At 35.1% G+C, this 27,696-nt stretch overlaps 1 protein-coding gene across 1 annotated transcript in view; it reads left to right on the plus strand.

The window, feature by feature from the left end:
* The window catches only part of HFM1 (helicase for meiosis 1), a gene marked incomplete at its 5' end in the record, with an annotated part of 82,544 nt that overhangs the window by 12,155 nt on the left and 42,693 nt on the right, over positions 1–27,696 (plus strand). Inside the window, 14 exons of the mRNA XM_084873378.1 lie at positions 7,066–7,136; positions 7,581–7,713; positions 8,568–8,719; positions 9,273–9,350; positions 9,553–9,711; positions 11,729–11,929; positions 12,014–12,102; positions 13,194–13,237; positions 13,344–13,445; positions 13,830–13,975; positions 14,869–14,963; positions 16,775–16,908; positions 19,900–19,947; positions 23,524–23,604. Of these exons, the coding sequence (XP_084729504.1) occupies positions 7,066–7,136; positions 7,581–7,713; positions 8,568–8,719; positions 9,273–9,350; positions 9,553–9,711; positions 11,729–11,929; positions 12,014–12,102; positions 13,194–13,237; positions 13,344–13,445; positions 13,830–13,975; positions 14,869–14,963; positions 16,775–16,908; positions 19,900–19,947; positions 23,524–23,604 (1,533 nt within the window). The remainder of the gene's footprint in view (positions 1–7,065; positions 7,137–7,580; positions 7,714–8,567; positions 8,720–9,272; positions 9,351–9,552; positions 9,712–11,728; positions 11,930–12,013; positions 12,103–13,193; positions 13,238–13,343; positions 13,446–13,829; positions 13,976–14,868; positions 14,964–16,774; positions 16,909–19,899; positions 19,948–23,523; positions 23,605–27,696) is intronic.

Raw genomic sequence — 27,696 nt, forward strand, 5'->3', positions numbered from 1 at the left:
ATCTAGGAGAGAGTAATTCTAATTGTGGGTACTCTGAATATTGAGATAATTCTGAACCAACGTTAAAAAATACTTGCCTGGCCCTAACCACTTTTGGCTTAGTGGATAGAGCATATGCCCATGGACTGAAGGTTCTCAGTTTGATTCCAGTCAAGAACATACTTTGGTTATAGGCTCAATCTCTACTCTGTCAGGGAACACATGGGAGGCAACTAATCCATATGTCTCTCACAGTGATGTTTCTCTCTCTGTCTCTTCCTGTCCCTCCCACTCTCTAAAAATCAATGGAAAAAAATATCCTCTGGTGAGGATTAATCAAAATAAAATAAAGTAAAAAATACTTGCCTGATCTCTTGTGAAAAGTTGTGTCCAATGCAGATAACTGAACTGTGTTAGAATGGGGGAGGGATCAATAAGAGGTTTTACATATGATGATGTGATAATTTTAAACATAGCCAGCTTTTAGTGCTCTGTTCACTGTGTGGTCTCATTCCTGCTGTGCTTCCTTCTCTAAGGTGATCTAAATAGGGTGGGAACATGGGAAATAGGTTGTGAGTAACATTTGAAGTTAGTTTTTGTGTGTTTTTTAAAATATATTTTATTGATTTTTTACAGAGAGGAAGAGAAAGGGATAGAGAGTTAGAAATATCTAGGAGAGAGTAATTCTAATTGTGGGTAACTCTGAGAGAGTGAGAGAGAGTCATCAATCAGCTGCCTCCTGCACACCCCCCCCCCCCCCCACTGGGGATGTGCCCGCAACCAAGGTACATGCCCTTAACCAGAATTGAACCTGAGACCTTTCAGTCCGCAGGCCGACGCTCTATCCACTGAGCCAAACTGGTTTCGGTTAGTTTTATTGTCTGTATAATGAGAAATTCTTCTGATCCCTTACTGGAACTTGCCATAATATCCATAATATGACAATAACTTTTGGAGAATTTTAGAGATTTTTTTTTTTTTGGGGGGGGAGAAATAATTTAATATTAATAGTCAGTGTTAAAATTTTGACATTTAATTGTTTTGTTGCCCTTATTTTTTCTATAAAATATAGTATTCTTTTCCTTCCTCTCTCTTTTTTTTTTTTTTTTCATGTTATATTAGTATAGCTGAAGTGATTCTATTATTTAGGTCTCTTTGTTGATTAAGACTACTAGCTACTATTGTGTCCATTATATTTTTCAAAAAGTTCATTTGCTGTCAAGCTCACTGAGTTATTATACTTTATTGTTTCCAAACATATCTATATATATAAATGCCTGAGAGGTCATACGACCTAATGACTAGAATGACCAGAACGACCGCTTGACCAGTTTGACCAGTCGCAATAATGCGCACTGACCACCAGGGGGCAGATGCTCAATGCAGGAACTGCCCCCTGATGGTCAGTGCGCTCCCAGAACCAACCTCCTGTGGTCCTTCCCCCCAATTGGCCGTCCCCCCCCTAATAGGCCTTGATCGCCTGCCAGGCTGATGGACCCCACCCATGCACAAATTTGTTCACCAGACCTATAGTATTTAAATTACAGTTGAGTCCAGCTGGTGTGGCTCAATGGTTGAGCATGGACCCATGAACCAGGAGGTCACAGTTCAATTCACAATCAGGGCACACACCCAGGTTGTGGGCTCGATCCCCAGTGAGGGGGAGGGCATGCAGGAGGCAGCCAATTGATTATTCTCTCTCATCATTAATGTTTCTATCTCTTGCTCTCCCTTTTCTCTGAAATCAATAACAAAAACGTATTTAAAAAAAATAAAGTTGAATAATGAAGACTATTGATGATAATTTTAGAGTTTGGGGATATAACTTATGTTCTGCTTCTTTATTAATATTTTACTGTATTTGAATCCTTAGGACAATAGAAGTTTGGTCAGATTGATGTTTCCACAGTAATTTTGTCATTTTCAGTTCTGCAGACATTTTCCTACATGTAATAACATAATGGCAGTGACAACTGCTGAGTTTGTTGAATGAAAGGAAATATTTGATATCAAGTGTTGATAGATAGTGATGATAAACAATGTTAGTAGCTGAGTTTTCCCATGAGTGTAAAACTGATTCTATATTACTTGGAATTAGAGATTCATTTTTGTGAATGTGGAACTACCTAATGAGAGAAAAACCAGCATGATGGCCCACATGTGGGCTTGTTACAAATAAATATTTTATAGGAAGAGACGTCTTTTGAGGAAAAATAAGATTCCTGCAAAAGCTGCTGGAGTAAAAAATTCAAAGTTACATTTTGTCTTGGTACAAATATTCTGACACTGCAAAACTGAAAGTAAAATGAAAATTTGTAAATTATTTGCTTGACCTAATAAATGCAAATGATATTAATTGGCTGTTTACTATGTGCCAGGCACTGTTCAGGTATTTGGGATATGTCAGTTAAGAAAACAGACAATGAATCATTGTCCTTGAGGACTTAACTTTCTTTGGAAAGAGGATAGATTTGAACAATTATAAATGTATAAATAAGTCATATAGTATTTGAGAAGGTGATGAGTAATAGGGAGAAAGGAAAAAGTGGAGCAGAGTAAAGATGATTAACTTGGAAATGCTGGGATCAGGGATTCAGGATTATAATTATACTAGAAGCCCAGTGTGTGGATTCTGCACCAGTGGAGTCCCTCAGCCTGGCCTGTGGGGATAGGCTCAAACTAGCAGTCCTACATCCCCCAAAGGATGTAGTAGTGCCCAAAGTGGCAGGTGGCCAGGGAGGAGCCTGAGCCCGGGCCAGGTGCTCCACTCCCCCTCATCCCAGCCCCCCTGCTCCTGCCTCTGCCACTGCTTGGTAGGCTCACTTCCACTCCACTGCAGTCTTCATACGCCCATCCTAGGGTGATGCCAGTGCACCCATGATCGAGAAGCAGCCATGGACTCGTGCTCAGTCAGTCCTGATGCCAGTCCCCATCCCAGTCCCAGTCTGGATGGGGGAGGGGCACACAGGTGGAGAGGATCATGTTGCCACAGCTGCACTTGCCAGCCATGATCCTGGTGTTTAGTACCCATTGGTCAGCTGAGCGGTACTCCCACTATGGGAGCACACTGACCACCAGGGGGCAGACACTCAACGCAGGAGCTTCCCCCTGGTGGTCAGTGTGTGTCGTAGAGACCCGTCATTCTGCTGTTGACCAGTCATTTAGCCTTTTACATATATAGATTAGAGACCCAGTGTATGAAATTCATGAACTCAGGGGGTTCCTGAGGCTGGCCTGTGCCCTCTCTCAGTCTGGGAACCCTAGAGGGAGTGGGCCTAAGTCGGCAGTCAGACATCCTTAGTGCTCCCAGCCATGAGCCCAGCTCTGTCATCTTTACCACTGCCAGCCATGAGGGACTCCCATCCCCACTGCTGCGCTCACCAGCCATGAGCCTGGTTTCAGGCTGAGCAGCACTCCCCCTGTGGGATTGGGCCAAAACTGGCTCTCTGACATCCCTTGAGGGGTCCTGGATTGAGAGAGGGTGCAGACCAGGCCAAGGGACCCTGCTGGTGCACGATTAGGGCTGGGGAGGGAATCTGAAGAACTTAGCATAAATCTGATTAGTTCTGAATATGATAAGTACACAGAAGGAATGAAGACCTGAATGTAAAGAATATGATATCATTTATTTATTTTTAATTTTAAAAAATATATTTTATTGATTTTTTTACAGAGAGGAAGGGAGAGGGATAGAGAGTTAGAAACATTGATGAGAGAGAAACATCCATCAACTGCCTCCTGCACACCTCCCACTGGGGATGTGCCCACAACCAAGGTACATGCCCTTGACCAGAATTGAACCTGGGACCTTTCAGTCTGCAGGCCATCGTTCTATCCACTGAGCTGAACCGGTCAGGGCAAGATTATGATATCATTTAAAAATTATTGCCTTTATGCTATAACAACTATATGTAAATGATCCTATCTAATAAAAGTAATATGCACATTAACCATCACTCCACTACACCCACAAGCCACACCCACCAGCCAATCAGTAGTGACTATGCAAATTAACCCAACCAAGATGGCTGCGGCCACAGAGAGAGCAGGAGGGCAGCTTGAGTTTTCCCGACAATGGAGGAAGCCAAGCTTTCCACACACCCTGACTGACCCAGGCCTCAGCTTAAGGCTACAAAGTTTCCATTATAGAAGATAAATAAATCCCAACAGAAGTGCTGCCACCACTGTGCGAGCAGAGGCTTGGCTCCACTCAAGGCTACAAAGTTTCAATTGTAGAAGATAAATAAACCTCAGATACCAGGGCCTCTGCTTGGGTCGCCAGGAGGTGTGACCAGTCTGCAAACCACCACAAGCCCCTCACCCAGGCTGCCCCACACCCCTAGGGAATCCCCACTCTGATCCAGGACACCCTTCAGGGCAAACCAGCTGGCCCCCACCCATGCACCAGGCCTCTATCCTATCTAATAAAAGAGTAATATGCAGATTGTCCATCATTGCAAAACACAAGATGGCTGCCCCCATGTGGTCAAAGGTCCTGCCCCCATGTGGACATAAGATGGCCACTACAAGATGGCCAGCAGGGGAGGGTAGTTGGGAGGGACCAGGCCTGCAAGGGAGGGCAGTTGTGGGTGATCAGGCCGGCAGGGGAGGGCAGTTGGGAAGGACCAGGTCTGCAAGGGAGGGCAGTTGGAGGCGATCAGCCTGCAGGGGAGGTCAGTTAGGGATTACCAGGCTGGCAGACGAGGGAAGTTGGGGGCAAACAGGAAGGCAGGCAGACGAGCAGTTGGGAGCCAGCAGTCTTGGATTGTGAAAGGGATGTCCAACAATCTGGAACTCTCAAGGGGTCCCAAATTGAAGAAGGTGCAGGCTGGGCTGAGGGACACCCCCCCACACACCAGTGCACAAATTTTGTGCATTGGGCTTCTAGTATTATATAAAAATAATTGATTTAAGTAACATGAATCATTTTAAAGGAAACTATATATTTAGATATGTAAAAGATAGCATGGACTAGGATAACAAAATGAAAATTTTATCTGTTCATTTATACATATTTTATTTTCCAAGATAGGTAAATATCAATTATTGTGGGAACATTGTTTTTATTTTTATGCTAATGCATAAATTTTCACTTTTAAACTTTTTTTCTTTGCATTTTTCATTCCTGGGCCTATTAGACCTTTTAGTTCAAAAGGCATAAAAGTATAAGAGATAAGAACAAATAAGTGATCTCATGTATGGTTTTATTTTACTTAAACTAGAGGCCCAGTGCATGAAATTCATACACTCAGTGAAGGGAGTTCGCTCAGCCCAGCCTGTGCCCTCTCCCAGTCCCGGAGCTCTTGGGGGGAGCTTAGGCCCGCTCTCCCAGAGGGGAGAGAGCCTAAGCCATCAGTCATTCTTAGCGCTGCTGTGGAGGTTAGAGAGACTCCCGCCACCACTGCTGCACTCACCAGCCATGAGCCTGGCTTCTGGCTGAGCGGCGCTCTCCCTATGGGAGCACACTGACCACCAGGGGGCAGCTCCTGCATTGAACGTCTGCCCTCTGGTGGTCAGTGCACATCATACTGACTGGTGGTTCTGCTGTTGTGCCAAAACTGGCTCTCTGACATTCCCCAAGGGATCCCGAATTGCAAGAGGGCACAGGCCTGGCAGAGGGACCCCACCAGTGTACAATCGGAGCTGAAGAGGGATGCGGAGTTCAGCCGGGGAGGGACCATAAGAGGGCTCCACAGTGTGTCCACCTGTCTCGTTCATTCCCAATATGCTGGACCCCACCAGCAAGCTAACCAACCAGTAGGAGCATCTGCCCACTGGTGTTAAATGTATGTCATAGCAACAGATCGACCATCTGCTCCCTGGTGGTCGGTGCACATCATAGCAAGTGGTTGAGAGGCCTTATCATATCATTAGCATATTACACTTTGATTGGTTGAACTGCTGACCAGTCAACCAGACACTTAGCATATTAGGCTTTTATTATATAGGATAGACAGAGTAATTAGGGTAGGTCTTTCTGAGAAGTTGAGATGTAACCAATAGAAGGAAGTGAAAGAGCCAAGGAAATATGAAAGGAAGAACAGTCTGGACAATAGTCTGGGTGATCCTTTTGAAAACCAGAAAAGAATTCAATATACGGAGAGGAGATTAATCAGGCAGGACATGAGGTCAGAAACATAAAGGTGGAGGTGAGGAGGCAAGATTATGTAGGGCTTTTTAGCCATACACTTTGAGAGAAAGGAGGGAATTTGAGCAGAGAAGTAATATGCTCTTATTTAACTTTTAACAGGGACACATCACAATCCAGCAGTTTTTGTATGTCTTCATAAAAATATAATTGCTTAAATAACTATGTATTTGTGTTATGATTAGAAGCTAGAATCTTAGGCAGCAGCTGAGAAAGTATGCAGTTATATTCCTTCCAGAGAGAAACTGAAGATGAGCCTGTCCCTTCTGTATTGAGCTTGGATGTGTACCTCCGTGTGTGTGTGTGGGGGGGGGGGGGGAGGGGGGGACAGTGTTCCATGGACAGTGTGCCCATTTAAAAAGTACTTCTTTGCTATGGTCCTGTGGAACTAGTGAATGCAAGCTCTATTGGCTCACAGCGATGGGTGTTTTGGGGGACTGTCCTTCAGGTGGAAGTTTTAAAAGTTGGTCACTAGATGTATGTTTTCAACCCCTTGCTCTTCAGGGAAAAGATGGGAGTTGGGGGTTCTTTCCCACTTGTATGGTGCTGTGCTAGGGGTAGGATTTGTGGTGAGAGTTGTTTCAGCCTTTCCTGTCTGTTTAAATTCATGTTTTCTCATTTGTCCAATGTATAGTAATCACTCAACTTGAAGTTTCAGGATCTCTCTCAGAGGGAAATGTGTGTGTAGGTGCAATCATATTTTTTGCTTGTAGGTGTGCATTTTGTGGGTCTGTGGAAGGGGTAAGTTCAGGAGCATACTATGTTGCCATCTTGGTCCCTTCCTCTATATATGTTAATTCCTTTCTTATGATGTCAAAATAGCAAGTATTAATGGCACATCATTAAATATTGTCAGTCAATATTAATTCAATTTAATTTTTAAATTAAAAGTAACCAATTTTTAAAATTCCCAAATATTTCCTTAATGTTATTCTAAGCGGCAAAATTTAGAAGTATTTTCAAAGAATTCCCATATTTCAACTATATACAGTCCAAAGCCTTTGATGATGTAAGTATTTTATTATAATTATTTACTTACCTGCTTGTTCTCACTAGATTGTTTGCCCTCTAGGGCAGGGACTAGATCACATTCATCTTTATGATCCCAGTGCCACACTCTGACATTATAGGAGCTCAAAAAATGTTTGTTAAATGAATGCATGTGATTTTTATAGGGGGGTTGGTTTGTATTTATTAGATTTATGAAACTTTCTCTGGAGCTAAAGAAATTATTTTCTTCTAGGTCTGGCATATTACTTTGACAAATAAAATAAGATGGTAAATTTTTAATAGTTATTTTATGAGAGTGGTAATAATTTTAATAAATTTAAAGTTGAAAATGTTTGAGCTATTTATTATTCCTTAGAGTCTTTCTATGGCATAATTTCTAATAAATTGAGAATGGGAGTGAAAAATTCTATATATCCATGATTGATCAAGTTTTATATTTTAGCTTCTTTACACAGATAGGAATTTTGTGATTTGTGCTCCAACTGGTTCTGGGAAAACTGTAGTATTTGAACTTGCAATAACAAGATTGTTAATGGAAGTACCATTGCCATGGTCAAACATTAAAATTGTTTACAGTAAGTATTTGTAATTTTAAGAGTAATAATTATAATAATGAGAAACCACTGAGGATAAAGTAAGAAAATGTGGTATGTTTTTATGAAAAAGTATGGAAAACCAAATAAATAAAAAATATATATTTTCATAAAAACATACCACATTTTTTTGCCATCTGTTACATTAAATTCAAAATACATTTTCTCAGTTACACATACAAAGTAATATTTGAATTGAGAATTTGGCCTTTACAAGTTTATTTTTTAAATATATGTTTTATTATTTCAGAGGGGAAGTAAGAGAGAGAGAGATAGAAACATCAATGCCTCTTGCACATCCCCTACTAAGGATCTAGCCTGCAACCCAGGGCTTATGCCCAGGCTGGGAATTGAAGTGTGTCCTGGTTCATGAGTCAATGATGCTCAATCACTGAATTATCTCAGCCGGGCTACATGTTTATTTTTAAAAAGACAGGCAAGATGAACAAACAAAATTAAACACTTTGTAATTCTAAAGATTTCCACTTGAACTCTTCTTAAGTATATATATATATATTATAAATTTTTCATCAAAGTAATTTATGCACATAGTTAAAAAAACAAATTATTACCAAATGGATTTATAATGAAAAACAATAATCTCTTGTCCTACCTCTCTTTACTCTTAGATACAATTTATTAAGCAGTCACTTCTTTTTCTATTTTTAGTTTTGTTTGATTATATTTATAATGCTAAATGATATGCTTCTATTGTTAACTTTTAATTTATAACTATTAGGTAGCTCCTGAGTATGTTATTTTTATTATAACTTTATTAACCAACATTTTTTGTGAAAACTTTAAAATTTCAAAATAAATATATTATATTGTTATAGTGGCACCAATAAAAGCCCTGTGTAGTCAGCGTTTTGATGACTGGAAAGAAAAGTTTGGACCAATAGGATTGAATTGTAAAGAACTCACTGGTGATACAATAATGGATGACCTATTTGAGATTCAGCATGCCCATATTATTATGACAACTCCAGTAGGTGTTATTTATACTTTATTATTTCCTTGGTTCATTAGAAAATATCTACTTATATTCATTAAGAAAAAAGTTAAAAGAGAAATACAAAGTAGAAGAATAAACATATTTGCATTAAAAAACAAACAAAAGGTAATATTCAGGATATATAAGGGATATTTACAAATCAGTAAGCAGAAGACAAATAAGAAAAACAGACAAAAGGTATGAATAGGTTATTGTAGATAATTTGTAATCATATTTATTGCTTATATTCTTCTATCCAAGTATTATGTATTACAGAGGGAGGATCTTGTTAGAGCTTAAAAGAGGTAATTAGACTATAATTTTGAGTATTTTGGTTAAACTAAAAGTAAATGGGGTCCATTTTTTAAATACTTGTATGACTGTCATAATCCTTACAAATTTTAAAAATATTTTTCAGGATACTTATAAGATGTTAACTAAAATACTACCAATTATTTGTCACATGTTAGGTTAAAAATTTTATTGATACATCTTAATAACATTCATTATAATCCCTTACATTAAACCACTTGCATTTTTTCTCTAGGAGAAATGGGATAGCATGACTAGAAAATGGAGAGACAACTCTTTGGTCCAACTGGTTCGACTATTTCTCATTGATGAGGTAGTGAACACATTATTCATCTTCAGAGATAAATATAAATGATGACTAGAATGAATAGACAGAAGCAAGATATTTCAACCAAACTATATGTTTGTTTTATTCCTTCAATTTTTTAAAAGAAAGTGTTAATGTTCTTTCACATTTTAATTGATTAGATTTCTATTTTTGTTGCTAATGATTTTTTCCTTGCTTTCTTTCTTAGGTACACGTTGTAAAAGATGAAATTCGTGGACCAACTCTTGAAGTTGTAGTGAGCAGAATGAAAACCGTGCAGTCTTTTTCTCATGCTTTAGAAAATACCAACACTATTATTCCAATGAGATTTGTAGCTGTGTCTGCAACAATTCCAAATGCTGAGGATGTGAGTTAGAATTTTAGTTTATAATATTTTTTATAACTAGTGAAACAATTAGACATTTTAATCTTGAAAAAAGTGTTTGTTTGTTTGTTTGTTAATCATGTCCTAACCAATTAAATAGGAAAGTATGTTGTAGGAGGTAATGATTAAATTTCTTAGGAAAGGCAGAATTAAAACCATAAAATTTGGATGATTCTTTTTAATACAGCATTTTTGGTACAAGTCTGTTGTTTACTAGTTTTATGAGTTTCAAATACTTTGTAATATCTTTGCTAATATTATGTTATGGTTGTTGTAACCAGTTGAATTCAATTGTATAACAAAGTATGGTGGGGAGTAAAAATAATTGGTTAGATGATTACCAATGACCTCCCTCAATTCTGTGGCCTAGCATTGTGGTAAGATAAGCACTAATGAAAAGATGCAAAAGTGAAAACATATAGACCCTGTCCTTGAGGATAATATTATGGTTACTGGAATTTACGGACATGAAAATAAATAATTATATGCATTTTTATACTTTCTATAATGTATAGAAATATTTTCTATTTCTTTCTTGATTTTTTTGGAAACTTGAAAAGTAAGTATAGTTTCACACTAACCAGTTTGGCTCAGTGGATAGAGCAACGTCATGCACACTCAAGGGTCCCAGGTTTGATTCCAGTCAAGGGCATGTACCTTAGTTGCAGGCACATACCCAATAGGGGAGTGTGTAGGAGGCAGCTGATCAATGTTTCTCTCTTATCAATGTTTCTAACTCTATCCCTTTCCCTAACTCTCTGTAAAAATCAATAAAATATATTTTAAAAATAGTATAGTCTCACTGCTTTCTTAATCCTATTTACTTCTCAGCCCACTAGAATGTGACTTTTCCCTCTTGCTACTTCTTAGAAATTGTTTTCACAAATAGCTGTTTTAGGGCCTAATCCAATGGAAAATTTTGTTTTTATCTTTAACTTGACACAATCATTTTTGTTCTTAAAGTAACAGCTTATTTTGTTCATATTCAAGAGAATATTTTGTTCAAGAGAATATGAACAAAATAAGCTGTTCTACAGAGAAAATTATAAAGTATATATATAAACAACAAAAGTCCAGTGTTTGTTTTTCCAGATATACATGTATAGATGGAATCATAATATACATACTCTTTTTGATTTGCATGTCACATACAAATGTTTCCATGTCATTAGTTTTCTTTAATACAATTTTTGCAGTTTTATTATAATTTATCCAATGTTTTAATGTTGGAAGATTGTTTTCACTTTTTGCTATTATAAATAGTGCCGAAATTAATATATCTTTAAAAACATCGTAAGTAGAATAATTAAGTCTAAGGACACAGTACTTTCAAAATATGTTATACTCATTTATACTTCTACCTTCAGCAATTTCTCTGTGTTATAACACTGGACAGTATAATAATGAAATTATTATTACTTTTGAATAGTTGTCAAATTTTTTGTTTAAAATGGAACTTTATTTGAAAATTTTGATTTCATTTCTACTTTGATAAATATTTTTAATATATTCTCTACTACTTTAAGTTCTTTTTTTGCAATTTGCTAGATATTTAATAAAAATTTTCTTATTGATTTATAAGCTATTTTTCTTATTGATTTATAAGCTATTATTAAATATCAAAATTCTGTAATTTTTAAAGAAAATTTCTATGCACCTATGTCACTCACATGGAGCACATACACAGCAGTAATGAAGTGAAACAGTAGGAAAAATTTAAAAGAAAGATAACAATTCCTGACATTTATTTATGGTAACTAAATAATAAAAAGCATAAAGCACATATGTATTATACAAACGTCAAAATAACGGAACTTTTTTTTTTAATAAATAAATGGGAGATGGCGATGTAACCACGAAACAACGTAACCTGAGGACTGCCTGTATTTGATGAAATATTTTTATACTTTTACTTTAAAGTAGTCTATAATTTGGGTTATATTTAGCCATAAACTTCATTAGAAAAAACTCTTACTGCATGTATTTCTATTATTTCAAGATTGCAGAATGGCTTTCAAATGGTGAAAGACCTGCTATATGTCTGAAAATGGATGAAAGACATAGACCAGTGAAACTTCGGAAAGTGGTCCTTGGATTTCCCTGTTTTAGTGACCAAACTGAATTTAAGTTTGATTTATCCCTCAACTACAAAATTGCCAGTGTTATACAAGAGTACTCTGATCAGAAACCTACACTTGTGGTATGGATTGTTGTTTGCTTATTTTTTAGTGTAATGCTCAGCTTTTAAATATGATTAATACAAAAATTATTCATTTATTTTTAGTTTTGTGCCACAAGGAAAGGTGTGCAACAGGCTGCTTCTGTTCTTGAGAAAAATGCTAAATTTATTATGACTATGGAACAGAAACAGAGGTATATTTTTTCTTTTCTTGTAGGTAGAAAGACTTAGGGATTATCTAGAAGAGATAAGAAAACTGGGTTCATTTTGTAAACTTTTCAAGTGACTTGATCTCCCCAAGCTTTAGTTTCCTCATCTGTGAAATAAAGATAATACTAATTCAGAGGATTAAGCGAAATACTGAATCTTTGTGCAGCTATGATTCTGTCTTTATTTCATAGCCAGATTTCTTGAAACATTATTTATATTGCTGTTTTTATTTTTTTTTAATCCACATTCAATCCCATATCTGTTTTTATCTCTCACCAAAAGATTAATCTCATAGGAGTCTCTAACACATTTGAACCCTCCAGGTTCATCCATGTTGTTGAAAAAGGTAGAATTTTTTTCTTTTTTAAGGCTGAATAATACTGCATTTGATATCTATATCTATATCTATATCTACATCTTCTTTATCCTTCATCTGTCAATGGACACTTGAAGTTGTTTCCATACTTGACTATGTGAAATAATGCTGTAATGAACATGGGAATACAGATACTTCTTTGAGATACTAATTTTGTATCCTTTGGATATAATCCAGAAGTGCAACTGCTGGGTCTATTTTAAGTTTTTAGTAATCTCCGTACTATATTCCATAGTGTCTGTACCAGTTTATATTCCCACCAACAATGCCCTGGGCTCCCATATTTCCATATCCTCTCCACCACTTGTCTTTTTGGTAATAGCAATTCTAATAGGTATGAGGTGCATTGTAATTGTAATTTTGATTTGCATTTCCCTAATGATTAGTGATATGGACCACCTTTTCACCTACTGTTGGTCATTTGTATGTCTTCTTTGGAAAAATTTCTATTTAGGTCCTTTGCCCATTTTTAAATTAGGTTATTTGATTATTTATTTATTTATTTATTTATTTATTTTACTTCGTTGTAAAATTAGGGATTTTTGACTGTGAAAATTAGATGTTCTCTACTTCTTAAAAATGGTTTTCAAATAATGATATTGTGAAAATATTTTTATATCTGTAAGCCTCAAAATAAACTATTTAAGAGGTTTTCTATACTCCTGGAACTAACAATAATTTTATGGTATTTTAAAATAGGTTACAGAAGCATGCGTATTCCATAAGAGATTCAAAACTGAGAGGTAGGTTTAGAGGTTATTTTTGAATAGTATTTCAGCTGTAGTTAAAAATAGTCAATTACTGATTAAATATTAACAGTATATAACAGGTGATATATTTATATTATAGAGATCTTAATACATGGTGTTGCTTATCACCATGCTGGTATGGAGCTGTCAGATAGAAAAGTGGTTGAAGGAGCTTTTACTGCTGGAGATCTACCGGCTCTTTGTAAGTAAAGTATATTCTTGTGGATATTAGTAGATATTTTGGAAAATTATTTTTAAGACAATAAAATAAAAAGCTCAAGTACTCTGACTTATTTATGCTTTTTTTCTCAAGTCCAAAATTATGTAACTATTCATGTACTATACATGTTTTAGCTAAACTTGTTGCAGTTTTAGTTCTTAATCATGTTACTGCACATAGTACAATTTGAAAATTGAGAATTTAATAATTTTGAAAGATGTATTATTTTACATTATAGTGTTTTCTTCATTTTTAAATAAATTCCATATATATGAGTGTTACATTATAAAAATACATCTTTTATAAGGAAACACCTGAGCATTAAAATTATCTGGCTTGAAAGTAATATTCCTTAATCTGATGCAGTTACTACCAGTACTTTAGCTATGGGAGTAAATTTGCCTGCTCACCTAGTAGTTGTAAAATCTACCATGCATTATGTTGGAGGAATGTTTGAAGAGTACAGTGAAACAGATATTCTACAGATGATTGGAAGAGCTGGTCGACCACAAGTAAGTGACAGTTCTTTACTTTTTGTAACTTAGTTTAAAGACAAAGTAAACGGCAAAATCCTTTTTGTGTATTTTTTGTTAAACAAAAGATTAAGATTTCATGTTTGGATTTTGGATTAGGTTTAAAAATAAATGTAACTTAAACAGTCTAATAGAGGAACAGAAGTAAAACAAGTCTCACTAAAAAAGATATAACTCCCTTCACTCCATCTAGCATTGGTTGGTAAATGGTTGGGTTTATAAATGTGTATGTCGTTAAAGTTTCTTTGTTTTTTTTTACTCTAAATGGAGATGCTATTGGCATTTTGTATGGGACAGTTTTTCATTGTGTAGGACTGTCATGCATTGCAGAACATGTAGCATCCCTGGATCCTAGCACACAATGCCAGTAATGGTCTCCAAGTATTGTGACAATTAAAAATCAGCTCATACATATTACCAAACATGCCTCTGCCAAATACTTGAGTAGAGAAGTCATTCATTTAGGTACTAAGGGAATATTTAGGAAGAATATCTTTTCAAATATTAAAACACTGTGTTAAACAAATATATAATTTTATAGGATAAATTAATTATGTATGAACACCAAATATTACAACTTTTTATAGTTACCTAAGATTGTTTTAATTTCACCACTATCAAAGTTATGTTATATTGAAACCAAAATGGAATTTTTATATCTATATTCTTAGGATATTTTGAATTAAAATGTCAGTTAACATTCAAATTCAGAAGTATTTTTAAGGTCATTTTGACCTGTTATTTAATGCAAGGGACTGTTTATTATAGAATCAAAGTCTTGAGTTATTGAAAAGGACTGGTATCAACATGTGCTCATGTTTATTAAATTTCTGTCTCTCTCTTTGTGTGTGTGTGTGTGTTTTTCTCCCCAGTTTGACACTACAGCTACTGCAGTTATTATGACTCGGTTAAGTACAAAAGAGAAGTATATTCAGATGTTAGCTTGTAGTGACACTGTAGAAAGCAGGTAATAAAATATCCAACAAGATATTGTTACTATAGCCAATATTTTTAAAATATATTAAAGGGAAATTGGATTAGACCATTTGCTTGAAACTTTTCGGTATCTTAACTAGAAAATGTATGTCCTTTTAAGAAATTTAATAGTTAAAAAATACAATATTTTTATTCATCAGTGTTTCTTAGCATGCAGTATCATGTGTCCTTGTTATAAAAAGTCCAAATTAGTCATATGAAGAGGAATATAATTTTTACTTCTCTATACATATTTAAAATTTGATTAATGATAGGTAAGCAAACTGAGTCCTTTTAGTAAAGTATTTGATTATAATCCTCTTGGAGGGAATAGGATATAATTTACACCCTAGCTTTTTTAAAAAATATATTTTATTGATTTTTCTACAGAGAGGAAGGGAGAGGGATAGAGAGTTAGAAACATCTATCAGTTGCCTCCTACACACCTCCTACTAAGGATGTGCATGCCTTGACTGGTATCGAACCCGGGACCCTTCAGTCCGCAGGCCGTTGCTCTATCCATTGAGCCAAACTGGTCAGGGTCACACCTTAGCTTTTTTTTTTTTTTACATTTTATTTATTTATTTTAATTTATTGATTCAAGAGGAAGAGAGAGGGTTGAGAGAGAGAAACATCTATTTGTTTTTCCACTTATTTATGCATTAATTGGTTGATTCTTTTATGTGCCCTGCAACCTTGAGGTATCAGAATGATGCTCTAAGCAACTGACCTATTCAGCCAGAACAAATTTTATTCATTTTTTAATTATAGCTGCCATGCAACATACAATATTATATTAGTTTCAGGTGTACAACAGTGATTCAACATTTATATAACTTACAAAGTGATCAACACAGTAAGTTTAATAACTATCTGTCACCATACATAGTTACTGCCGTATTTTCAACTCTGTTCTGTACATTACATCTATGCTGTACATTACATCTCTGTGACTTATTTTATGACTTTATGACTTATTTTATTACTTCTTAATACCCTTCCCTTTTCTGCTCAACTCCCTGGCCTTCTTCCTTCTGACAGCCATCAGTTTATTCTCTGTATCTATGAGTTTGTTTTTGTTTCATTTTGTTTTTTTTAGATTCCACATACAGGTATAAGTGAAATAATATATTTGTTTTTCTGTCTGACTTATTTTACTTAATGTAATACTGTCAAGGTCTATGTATGTTGTCATAAATGGCAAGATTTCATTTTTTTTTCTTGCTGAGTAATGTTCCATTGTATATATGTACCCATTTTCTTTATCCATTCATCTATCAATAGACACTTAGGTTACTTTTCATATCTTTGCTATTGTAAACATAAGGGTGCATATATCTTTTCAAATTTGTGGTTTTTGCTGTCTTTAGATAAATACTCAGAAGTGGAATTGCTAGGTCATGGTAGTTCTATTTTTATTTTTTTGAAGACTCTCCATACTGCTTTCCAGAGTGGCTGCACTAGTTTACAGTCTCACTAACAGTGTACAAAAGGTTCTCTTTTCTCCACATTCTATTAACACTTGTTATCGATATTTGCTGTCATTCCCCACTTCTTTTTAAAATAATAATGTCTTCTAAATCTATGGGATAGAGAGAAATCTGTAATATTTCTAAAGGTTGAACTGACTTATGGTTTTCTCATATTTTTAAAAATTAATCTATCTTAATGAATATTAAAGTAGTAATAAGTATATTATTCAGTTACATTATTTAATTATTTAAATATTATTGAAGTTTAAATCAGCAAGAGCTGTGGCATTGAAATACCTGTTATTAATGCAAAAATTCTTTTCCCAATTAGTTTGCACAGACATCTTATTGAACATTTGAATGCTGAGGTAGTATTACATACCATCACAGATGTAAATATTGCTTTGGAATGGATACGATCAACTTTGCTATATATCAGAGCCTTGAAAAATCCAACTCATTATGGTTTGTTACTTTTACTTGGAAAAGTAGTAATTTTTTCAAACCAGTTGGAACTATTGTATATTTATTTTAATAGGTAACAAAATAGATTACCGAAACTGATAGGTAGCAGAAACAGAAGTAACAAGAGTCATAAATACATTTAGAGGCAAGAATAGACAAATGTGAATAATCTTTATTATTTCACCTCTAGTTTTTCAGTAAGGTTTGAAATCAGACATTTTATGAAAAAAATTAATTCAAGTAAAAATAACAAAAATGCCTAAAATTATCCTATCTAATAAAATAGTAATATGTAAATTAACCACCACTCTGCTATACCCACAAGCCACACCCGCAAGCCAATCAGAGTAAGTATACAAATTAACCCCAACCAAGATGTCTGTGGTCACAGAGAAAGCAGGAGGGAGCTTGGGTTTCCCAGGCAATGGAGGAAGCCAAGCTTTCTGCACACCCTGGCAGGCCCAGGCCTCCGCTTAAGGCTACAGAGTTTTAATTATAGAAGGTAAATAAATCCCCTGCCACCAAAGTTTCATTTGGTAGAAGATAAATAAACCCCAGATACCAGAGTCTCCGCTTGGGTTGCTGGGGTGTGTGACTAGCCTTCAAACCACCAAAGGCCCCTCACCCAGGCTGCCCCATGTCCCAAGGGAACCCCATTCGGGACATGGGGCAGCCTGGGACATCCTTCAGAGCAAACCAGCTGGCCCCCACCAAATGCACCAGGCCTCTATCCTATGTAATAAAAGATTGACCATCACTCCAACACACAAGATGGCCAGGAGAGGGCATTTGGGAGGGACCAGGCCTGCAAGGGAGGGCAGTTGGGGGTGATCAAGCCTGCAGGGGAGAGCAGTTAGGGGTGATCAGGCTGGCAGAGGAAGGAAGTTGGGGGCAAACAGGCTGGCAGGGGAGCAGTTAGACATCAGTCAGGCTGACCGGGGAATGGTTAGGGGGTGATCAGGCTGGCAAGTAGAAGCAGTTAGGTGTAATAAGGAAGGCAGGCAGGCAAGCAGTTGGGAGCCAGCAGTCCTGGATTGTGAGAGGGATGTCCGACTGCTCATTTAGACCCAATCCCGGTGGGCCTAAATGGGCACTTGGCCATCCCTTGACGTGTCCCAGATTGGAGAGGGTGCAGGCTGAGCTGAGGGACACCCCCATTCCCGTGCACAAATTTCGTGTACCAGCCTCTAGTTTAAAATAAAGTAAAAAATTTCTTGAATTTTATTTGAACTAGCATTCAAATCAAAGTATTGGGTCGGCAACTAAGTAATTGCGTGTTTCACACACATATGGCTTCAGTTGAATTTTTAGGTTTGCAGACGTAGTACAAATGTAAAACACATTTTGTATTTGATAGTTGGCTATTCAGCTGTTAATCAGTAAAAAAAGTTTTTTGATCTGTTTTGTAGTTTTTGTTTGGCGTTCGTTGAAAAATGGAAAATCAAAAGGAACATTTTCGTCATATTTTGCTTTTTTATTTCCGCAAGGGAAAAACGCATCACAAGCTCATAAAAAGTTATGTGCTGTTTATGGTGATGAAGCCTTAAAAGAACGGCAGTGTCAAAATTGGTTTGCCAAATTTCGTTCTGGTGATTTTTCACTCAAAGATGAAAAACGCTCTGGTCGTCCAGTTGAAGTTGATGACGCCCTAATCAAAGCAATAATCAATTCGGACTGTCACAGTACAACACGTGAGATTGCAGAGAAGCTTCATGTATCACATACATGCATTGAAAATCACTTAAAACAACTTGGCTATGTTCAAAAACTCGATACATGGGTTCCTCACGAACTGAAAGAATCACAGTTAACGCAACGCATTAGCAGCTGCGATTTGCTAAAGAAACGTAATGAAAATGATCCATTTTTAAAACGACTGATAACTGGCGATGAAAAATGGGTTGTTTACAACAATATCAAGCGGAAAAGATCGTGGAGCAGGCCAGGTGAACCAACTCAAACAACATCAAAAGCTGATATTCATCAAAAGAAGGTTTTGTTATCAGTTTGGTGGGATTACAAAGGAATTGTCTACTTTGAACTCTTACCACCCAACCGAACGATCAATTCTGATGTCTACATTGAACAACTAACGAAATTAAACAATGCAGTTGAAGAAAAGCGGCCCGAATTGACAAATCGAAAAGGTGTTGTATTCCATCATGACAATGCAAGGCCACACACATCTTTGGTCACTCGGCAAAAATTAATGGAGCTTGGTTGGGATGTTTTGCCACATCCACCATATAGTCCTGACCTTGCACCATCTGATTACTTTTTGTTTCGATCTTTACAAAACTCCTTGAATGGTAAAAATTTCAATAATGATGATGATGTCAAATCGTACCTGATTCAGTTTTTTTGCTAATAAAAAACAGAAGTTTTTTGAACGTGGGATTATGATGCTGCCTGAAAGATGGCAAAAGGTCATTGATCAAAATGGGCAATACATTAAAGAATAAAGTTATTTAGTTCCATGAAAAAATTGTCTTTGATTTTCTTTAAAAAATCCGCAATTACTTAGCTGCCGACCCAATATATAGTACTACCATTGCTCCTGGAATTTTCATTCTACTTCTAAAGGTAACACACATCTGGTTATGTTGCTTCTAGAGATTTCTTTCATGTGGTACAGGTTATAAAATAAAAATACTTGAGATTGTTGAATATCAAATTAAAACCTGACTTGTAATACCATTCTAGGGATACAGGTTCAAAACATTCAGATCTCTAAGGAAAAATAGTATGTAGAGTATTCCAAGTCACTGTTATACAATCAAATAAGCAAAAGATAAGCCATTTGATATTGAAATAATTTCAACACTGGCTATTGTCTATAGATATAAGCTTTATTTAAAATCATAAGCTATTTTTTAATTTAATATTTAATTTGACTATACTTTTCTAGTTAACTAGGATATAAACTGAGCCTATAAAGATGAATTCAGTCCATTCTATTTTATTTTTCACACATTTTCATAACTTATACAGGTTTTGCATCTGGTTTGAACAAAGATGGAATTGAAGCAAAATTACAAGGTTAGATGTATTTCCTCTAAAAAAATTATATTCTATAAATTTTAATGAAAAAGGTCAGTTATTGTGAAAGTAAAAATACTCTTTGGGAATTATTTTTTTAATGTAACCTATTGTTTGAAGAAAAAAACCAACATGAGTTATTTCTTTTTCACACCAAAATAAAGTTCAGCACATACACCTTTTTCTTAATTAATCTATGTATTAATTCCATTAGAATATTTTCCTTTCTATTATAGGTTAATCTGATTATTTTTTTAAATGACTCTGGTCTTTGAAAATGTTGCATAGAGACACTATTTTTCTTGTTTAATTTTGTTTGAAAATATAAGCCTAACTTGATTATGGGCTTCTTATTCTAATTTGTACTAACAATGTGTTCCTATAAAAAAACCAGCATTATTTTTTAGTCACTTAGTATTTCATTAACTATCTTTTAAAATATCAGGAGATTATTGAGCATTTTTTAGAGTTAGAAATCTAAAAAATGCCTACCTCTTCATTGCATTGTAACTTTTTCAATGAAAGAAAAAAAAATGTTAGGTCCACTAAAAATATTTAGCCAATTTTAATTTATCCCCTACTTGGGTGTACATATATCACAAATAAAAATTCAGAGAAGAGATAAAGAAGAAACAATAAAATTGTATTGCTTAAGGAATAAATATATTGTTGAAAGATGGTGATAAGCAATAACATATGCTTATAACACTATTGAGAAAGAGATCTATAAAGCAGTTATATTCTTTATTTGTTGACCAATTTTGTAAAGGCTTTTTTTAAAAAGCATATATCATAATCATAGTGATGAAATACATACAAGAAATCATAGAGACCAAGAAATATCTTTTTTTTTCTTTATTGATTAAGGTATCACATATTCATCCTCATCCCCCCATTCCCATCTCAAACCCCTCTCCACGCATGCTCCCACCCCCCTGTTGTTCATGACACTGGTTTAGGCTCATATGCATGCACACAAGTCCTTTGGTTGATCTCTCCCCCTTATCCCTACCCTCCCCTACTCTCTGAGGTCTGACAGTCTGATCAAAACTTCTCTGCCTCCGGGTTTGTTCTTGTTCATCAGTCTATGTTCATTATTTCCCCTAGATGGGTGAGCTCATGTGATACTAGAAATACACTTATATGAACCAAAAATGAGACAAACAATAATGGTTATGCTGAGAGGCAAATGAATCAGTCTGTAGTGAGTTTTTTTCTGGGCCAACAGAATCCCAGTTTCTATGTCAAACAGTTCCTTATGTATACATGTCAGCAATGATATTTCAGTTCTGGATGGTGGACAAATAGTGGTGATGCAGGTCCGATCCTCTCTAGTTTGGTCCTGGGCAACCTGCAGCGACGCACAGCTGCTGACTGCTAGTATGGCAAGGCATCGTCAGTGTCTTCCATCTCTAGACTGTTTCTCTTCTGTCTTCATGGCTGGAGTAGTCCTGTCAATTCCTCTCTGTTTCAGGGATCCACATGGTCTCGGAGTTGTTTTCTGAAAATATACAAACATATTCTCTACCAAAAGTTAATAAAGGAATCTTTTCTATAAATTTGACTTGGGATCCTTTTTCATTTTTTTCCCAAACGATTTTCCTTTGGCTTGTTTTGACACCATGTATGTTTTATATGGGTGTCTTGCTGTTAGCATTACAAATGAAAGTTAATTTTCTAAAGTAAAAATTTTCTAGATGTAATTTACTTACAGGATATTTTTCCTTACATTATATTCTTCTACTATCCCCCCCCCCAAGAAATATATTGCTATATTCTGATAACTGTTAATGATTTAACTTTTGTTAAATTGGCAGAATCACAATTTATATTTGCCTTATCTTCAGTCATTATAAGGTAGCTAAGTTTTCTCTATATTTGAACTGAATATAATGTTTTGGTATCCTTAGAGGTCTGCCTAATTCTCCTAAGAAGGGTCTTTAGCATATAATGTGCTGTTTCTAAATTTGGTTATACTTTCTCACTCAATGTCTTCCAGTAGCTCCCCATCACTCTTAGAATAAAATACATACTTTCACCGGAGCCCACAAAGTCCTACTTGATATCTTGCTGCCTATTTCTCTGACTTTATCTCTTATTTCCTCTCTTTTATTCTACTGTCTTTCCCAGTTGGCTCCTTTGCTGTTCCTTAAACATACCAAACTTGTTTCCACTTTAGGTTTGTTACTATCTGTCCTTATTCTTAGAATATTTCTCACATATTTTATATGGCCTGCACCTTCCTTTCATTTAGGTCTTTGTCCAAATAATCTGCTGCTCAAAGAGTTTCTCCTGGACTACTAGTACTTTAGTTAAACCTACTCTTAAGAAGGGAAGGCAAAATGATTTCCATATTGTTATTACTATTTTTTTGTGTTCTTAGGAAAGCTAATGTGTTTATGTATGTTGAAAATTAGGATGACTATATCCTTACTCTATATCAGAAACTATGTAGCTTTATATCAGAAATACACATAAGCTTTAGTTAAAAGCTAAAATCTATAATTCGCTAGGTCCTTTCTCAGCTTTATTTTCCTTCATAGTACTCAATACCTGAAACTGTATTATTTATTATTTGTGTATTGATTGCTTTCTTCATTAAAAAGTTCTATAGAGAAGGAACCTTGTCTTGCCCACTGCTATAAATCTGAACATTAGAATAGTGCTCAGCATTAGCAAGCATTCTTCTTTAGCTGATTAATTTTCTGAAGGTTAAATTAATAGTGGGTAATTAAGAAAATTAGCAAAACCTTCAAAAGACTTACTTAACAGAACAATTAAAATGATCAAGCTGCCTAAGCTTGAACAGGTTGTTGCAATCCCAGTCTCTGCTCTGAACTGTTTCCAGTCTCCTGGGCCTTTATAGCATGGGACAGAGAGAGCACTCTAAGCAGCAGCCTACTGCTCTGATCCCCATCCATCAGTGAGAGTGACTTGCATTGCTTTCTATCAGAGGTTCCTTCCAAGCAGTTATAGTGCCATATTCAGATAAATACCAAAAGCATCAGTTAAAATAATCATAAGTGGTTGCCTTAAGAGTGGCAAACTCAGAGGAGGGGAAAGACTGGTGTTTTTTGGAGAACTGTTTGACACTTTATCTTTTAGAACTATTTGACTCTATACTTTGTGTGGATATATCTTTGATAAAAGTTTAAAAAAGGAAACCACTGCCTTATTTAAAGTCATATAACAAAGTGGTTATTTAGACCTACAGCAAGTTTCCTAGTTTATGTTTCAGTTTCCTAACATGTACAGGAAATAATGTTAATACATCTACCTTATTGTGTTATTTTGAGGATTAAATTAAATGATACATATATATTATTTTTAAAGTTCCAAGTTGTAAAAGCTCTCTGTTTTATCACTTATTTGTATTATTGTTACTATTAGAAAATCTTTTTAGCATATTATCAACTCTTTTATTAAAATGAGCTTTTTATTACCACTTAAGTAGGGATTACAGTTCTTCCCAGAACAATTACACAGAAACATAACTTTAGCATATTTAATAATAAATTTTATTTTGTGCTGCTTCCTTATTTTGCTAAAATAAAAATGTTTTCTACACTTTAACAGATTTATGTTTGAAGAATCTGAATGATTTATCATCTCTGGACTTAATAACAATGGATGAAGATGTTAATTTCAAACCAACTGGTAACTTTTCCATAATAGCTAATAAATTTAACAATTGCTTGCCCTAGCCAGTTTCACTCAGTGGATAGAGCACTAGCCCACAGACTGATGGTTCGAGGGTTTGATTCCTGTCAGAGGCATGTACCTTGGTTTCACGCTCAATCCTAGCCCCAGTTGTGTGTGGGAGGCAAACAAATTAATACATCTCTCTCACATGGATGTTTCTCTTTCTGTCTCTCTCCCTACCTTCTACTTCCCCCCTCCACACACACACACACACACACACACACACACACACATCAATGGATAAAGGTCCTCAGGTGAGGATTAACAACAAACACACACACACACACACACACACACATCAATGGATAAAGGTCTCAGGTGAGGATTAACAACAAACACACACACACACACCAAAAACACACACACAAGAAAAACACAATTGCTTACTTAAGACTAAATGCGAAATTTGTTCTACTAAACTTAGGTGATGGTAAAATTAAATTGGGATATCAGTTCTCAAGAGGATATCATCATTAATATGATAAGTTTATATAAGAATCCTATTTATAAAATTATAGAGCTTCTTTTTGACTGGCATAGAATTTATCTTCACTGAGTCTGGTAACTTTTAGCAGAGGAATGAAATGCTCAAATCTTTGGGTTGTTTCAAACTTGCTATAACTTATAGATATCCTTTTCCCAGTTCTAAATTATTCAAACATTGATTACTTATGGTCTCACTTTCATTCTATTTAGAGTATAATAGAAAAAAGAAAGAATGTTTTACAGTTTTAGCACTCATGATTAGAAGTTTCATGGGATGTAATATTGACTTCATTATTCCAGCATTTTAACATAAAATATGCAAATCTAGCTTATTTGCACATGATGCCCATTTACCTGATCCTCCTCTGGGCCAAGATTAGCCATGTATTTTGCCTTGAAAATATATATTATGCAATGCCCAATCTTTGGACATTTTGTCCTTTGTGTTTATAACTCAGCAGCCTCTTGTTACACCCTCTGTCATCAAGTTACTTAAAAAAAAAAGCAATGTTATATGTATGTATGTACAGTTTTATGAGGAATTTAACATATCTTTTTAGCTGTGGTTGCATTTTTATTAGGATTATTATTTAGGTTAATGTTCTTGTTACCAGGTTGCATGGATTCTTTAGTTGTTTGTATCAGTACTTATTTCATAAACCCTGTTCTATTTAGTATGCAGTTCTACAGAATGCAAGAATTTATAGGAATGCATATATAGTATATTTTTGAAATTAAATATGTATGTAAGTACTCAAGAATACTATATATTTATTTAAGGTTAATAATTTTTATTAGCTTTGATTTATAGTATTTTTATTATTAATCGGTTTGTTATATTTTTATATTTCCATTATGATTCTTTTTTGACCTATGGATTATTTGCAACTATAGTTTCTAATTTCTGTACTTGCTTTTTTTAGTTATCTTTTTTTAATGGTACTTTTGATTATGATCTTTTGAAATTATTGTGACTTGGTTTATGGCCTAGTATGTGATCAGTTTTTGTAAATATTTTGTGTACTTATCCTTTTAGTTTTAAGCCCTCTTCTAGATAAATACCTTATTCGTTCTTTGATATTTTATTAAAAATACTTGTATTTCATTTAGCTATTTTAGTTGACTTCAGCAGGAGGTTTGATTCATACTTAGCCTGCCATTAATGTAGATGGACATTCTTATATAGTATTTCTAATAAATTCTTTTTTGTGACTTCTTGTTCCTACATATTACTAATATTTTCTTTTACCTTTTTCAGTATTTAGTTTTAAAAAATATATTTTTATTGATTTCAGAGAGAAAGGAAGGGAGAGAGGAAAACAAACATCAATAATGAGAGAGAATCATTGATCTCTCTCCTGAGGATGGGGCCCACAACCTAGGCATGTGCCCTTGACCAGATTTGAACCTGGGACTCTTCAGTCCACAGGCCAACGCTCTGTCCACTGAGTCAAACCAGCTAGGGCAGTGTTTATTTTTTGTATTTAAATTCTTAGCCTCTGTGTTTTAATTCTGCTTTATACAGTTTTTTTTATTTTTAAATTTATTGTCATAGTACTGAAATATCTAGGTATTTTCATTTGTATGCTTATGTTCTTGAACTTTTTAGTTATTCTACCTGGTAATGTGTAAAAGAGAAGGGCTCAAAAGGCCAAGTCTTAGTAAGGGTTAAACTTTTTAAAATGGTATGTAACTGCAAAGAGGCTTGAAAAGTTAATGAACTGGTTGCATCTTGAACCTCTATAGGACGGAGGGTGAGAAGGAGGAAAGAAAGATGGAAAATTTGCATTCCTAAAACTATTTGGCAAAGCTGATGGGGAATCTTGAAGTCAAAATTGCCCATCCGAGGAGTCCCTTGTCTTATGGGCCTACCTTAACATTCCTGCAAAGCTTAGTCATTGGTTTGGAGCATCTTTGAGAAGTGTGATCTCAGTATCAACATGGTGATGGATTCAGAACATGGTAGCTGGGGTCATCTCCAGTAGGAGTTGTGAGAGGTGCAGTCTGATGGCCTCTACATCATCCCAACCCCCAACTGTATAACTTTTATTTTGAATTATCCTGGATTTGCTACTATGAGAATATTAATCACTTAGCTATATTGATAGCAAAGTTGCCTCCTTATTTGTTTTCTTCACTTGCATATCTTTTTAAATTCTTTCTGTTTCTTCTACCTTGACTCACCTTCTTCATGGCTTCTTTCCCATGTTATTTTTTAAAATTCAATATCATTTATTGTACCTTAGTAGTAACATAAGGGTATTGTAAGCCAATATGAATAAATGTGTAAGAGCTATTCTTCCAACAAAGGACACCTAAAAAACAAAAACTGTACTGTTTCTCAATAATTTCTCATTTCATTAAGTCATTTCTAGGTGGAAGCACTTTGATGAAGAGTAATATTATCTCCTTTTTGCATGATCCGCTCTAGTTGTTTTCTTGACTTTCTTTTAGATTATATCTCTTATGCATCTTCTACTATGAGGTTCATATACTCATCAAAATCAAAGAATACAGGTTTCTATACACATATTCCATTGCTCATAAAGCCACATTTAAATCAAATCTATTTTACAAACATCTGAAGATGAGGTTGATGGGCTGCACCAACTCCTTTCTGCACTTTTGAACCTGGCCATGGTACACCATGGTGGAAGCTAACATTGACCACACTAAGCCACACGCTCCCTCAGAGAGCCACTGTGGAATCTTTCTATGTTGTTTTTATACTTTGCTTATGAAAGCTTCATCCTTACTAAAAAGCTAGAAAGTATCAAAACCTTTAATTTTCTCAAATAGGGATAGCCTATATTAATTTGTAAACACTTAAGATAAGAGCAGCATCTTTAAATATGCCTTAGTTATATTTAGTTTCCTTGATAACCATATTTTTGATATCTCACACATTGCTCTCAGAAGCATCATTTTATGAACCATTGAATTACTCACATTTTTGCTGAATATATTCACTAGGCTCCTAATTGAGAAAGTAGCTTTTAAGCTGCTCTGGTTATTTTTCTGTTCCTGTTTTATTTTCTATACTATGAGTAAGTCTATACGAATGTCAATTTTTTCCCTTCTTCAGCAAAAGCTGTAGTACTTACATACATTAATCCTTTTCTTGAAAAGCATGCCATTTTCCTGTTCCCAGCCATTTTGTTTTACATGGTTTGAAATTATCTGTAATGTTTTTGACAACTTAGAATTGAAAACCAGTAGCCTTTTAAACAAATTCCATTTGATCAATTATTTACCCCACTCAAACCCCCCTACTCCAGTCAATCCAGTGTTGTATTTCTAAAGCAATTTATATTCTAACTCCAATGTAATTAAATTTTGCTCAAAAATTTTAAGTGGTACTCTTATTTTACAAATCAAATCTAAAATCTAAACTCCTTTAATAGCATTTCAGAGCTCTTTCAGGGCCTCTGTAAGTCTATCATTCATCATGTTTTGATAATGAAAGTGGACAACATTTAATGTTAAACCCTATGCTAAATTCTCTACATATATTATTGCATTTAATCTTTACAATAAACATGAAATATTTTCTTATTCCCA

This window comes from Pipistrellus hanaki (assembly GCF_964339955.1).
Source record: "Pipistrellus hanaki genome assembly, chromosome: 2".
NCBI classification, from domain to species: domain Eukaryota; kingdom Metazoa; phylum Chordata; class Mammalia; order Chiroptera; family Vespertilionidae; genus Pipistrellus; species Pipistrellus hanaki.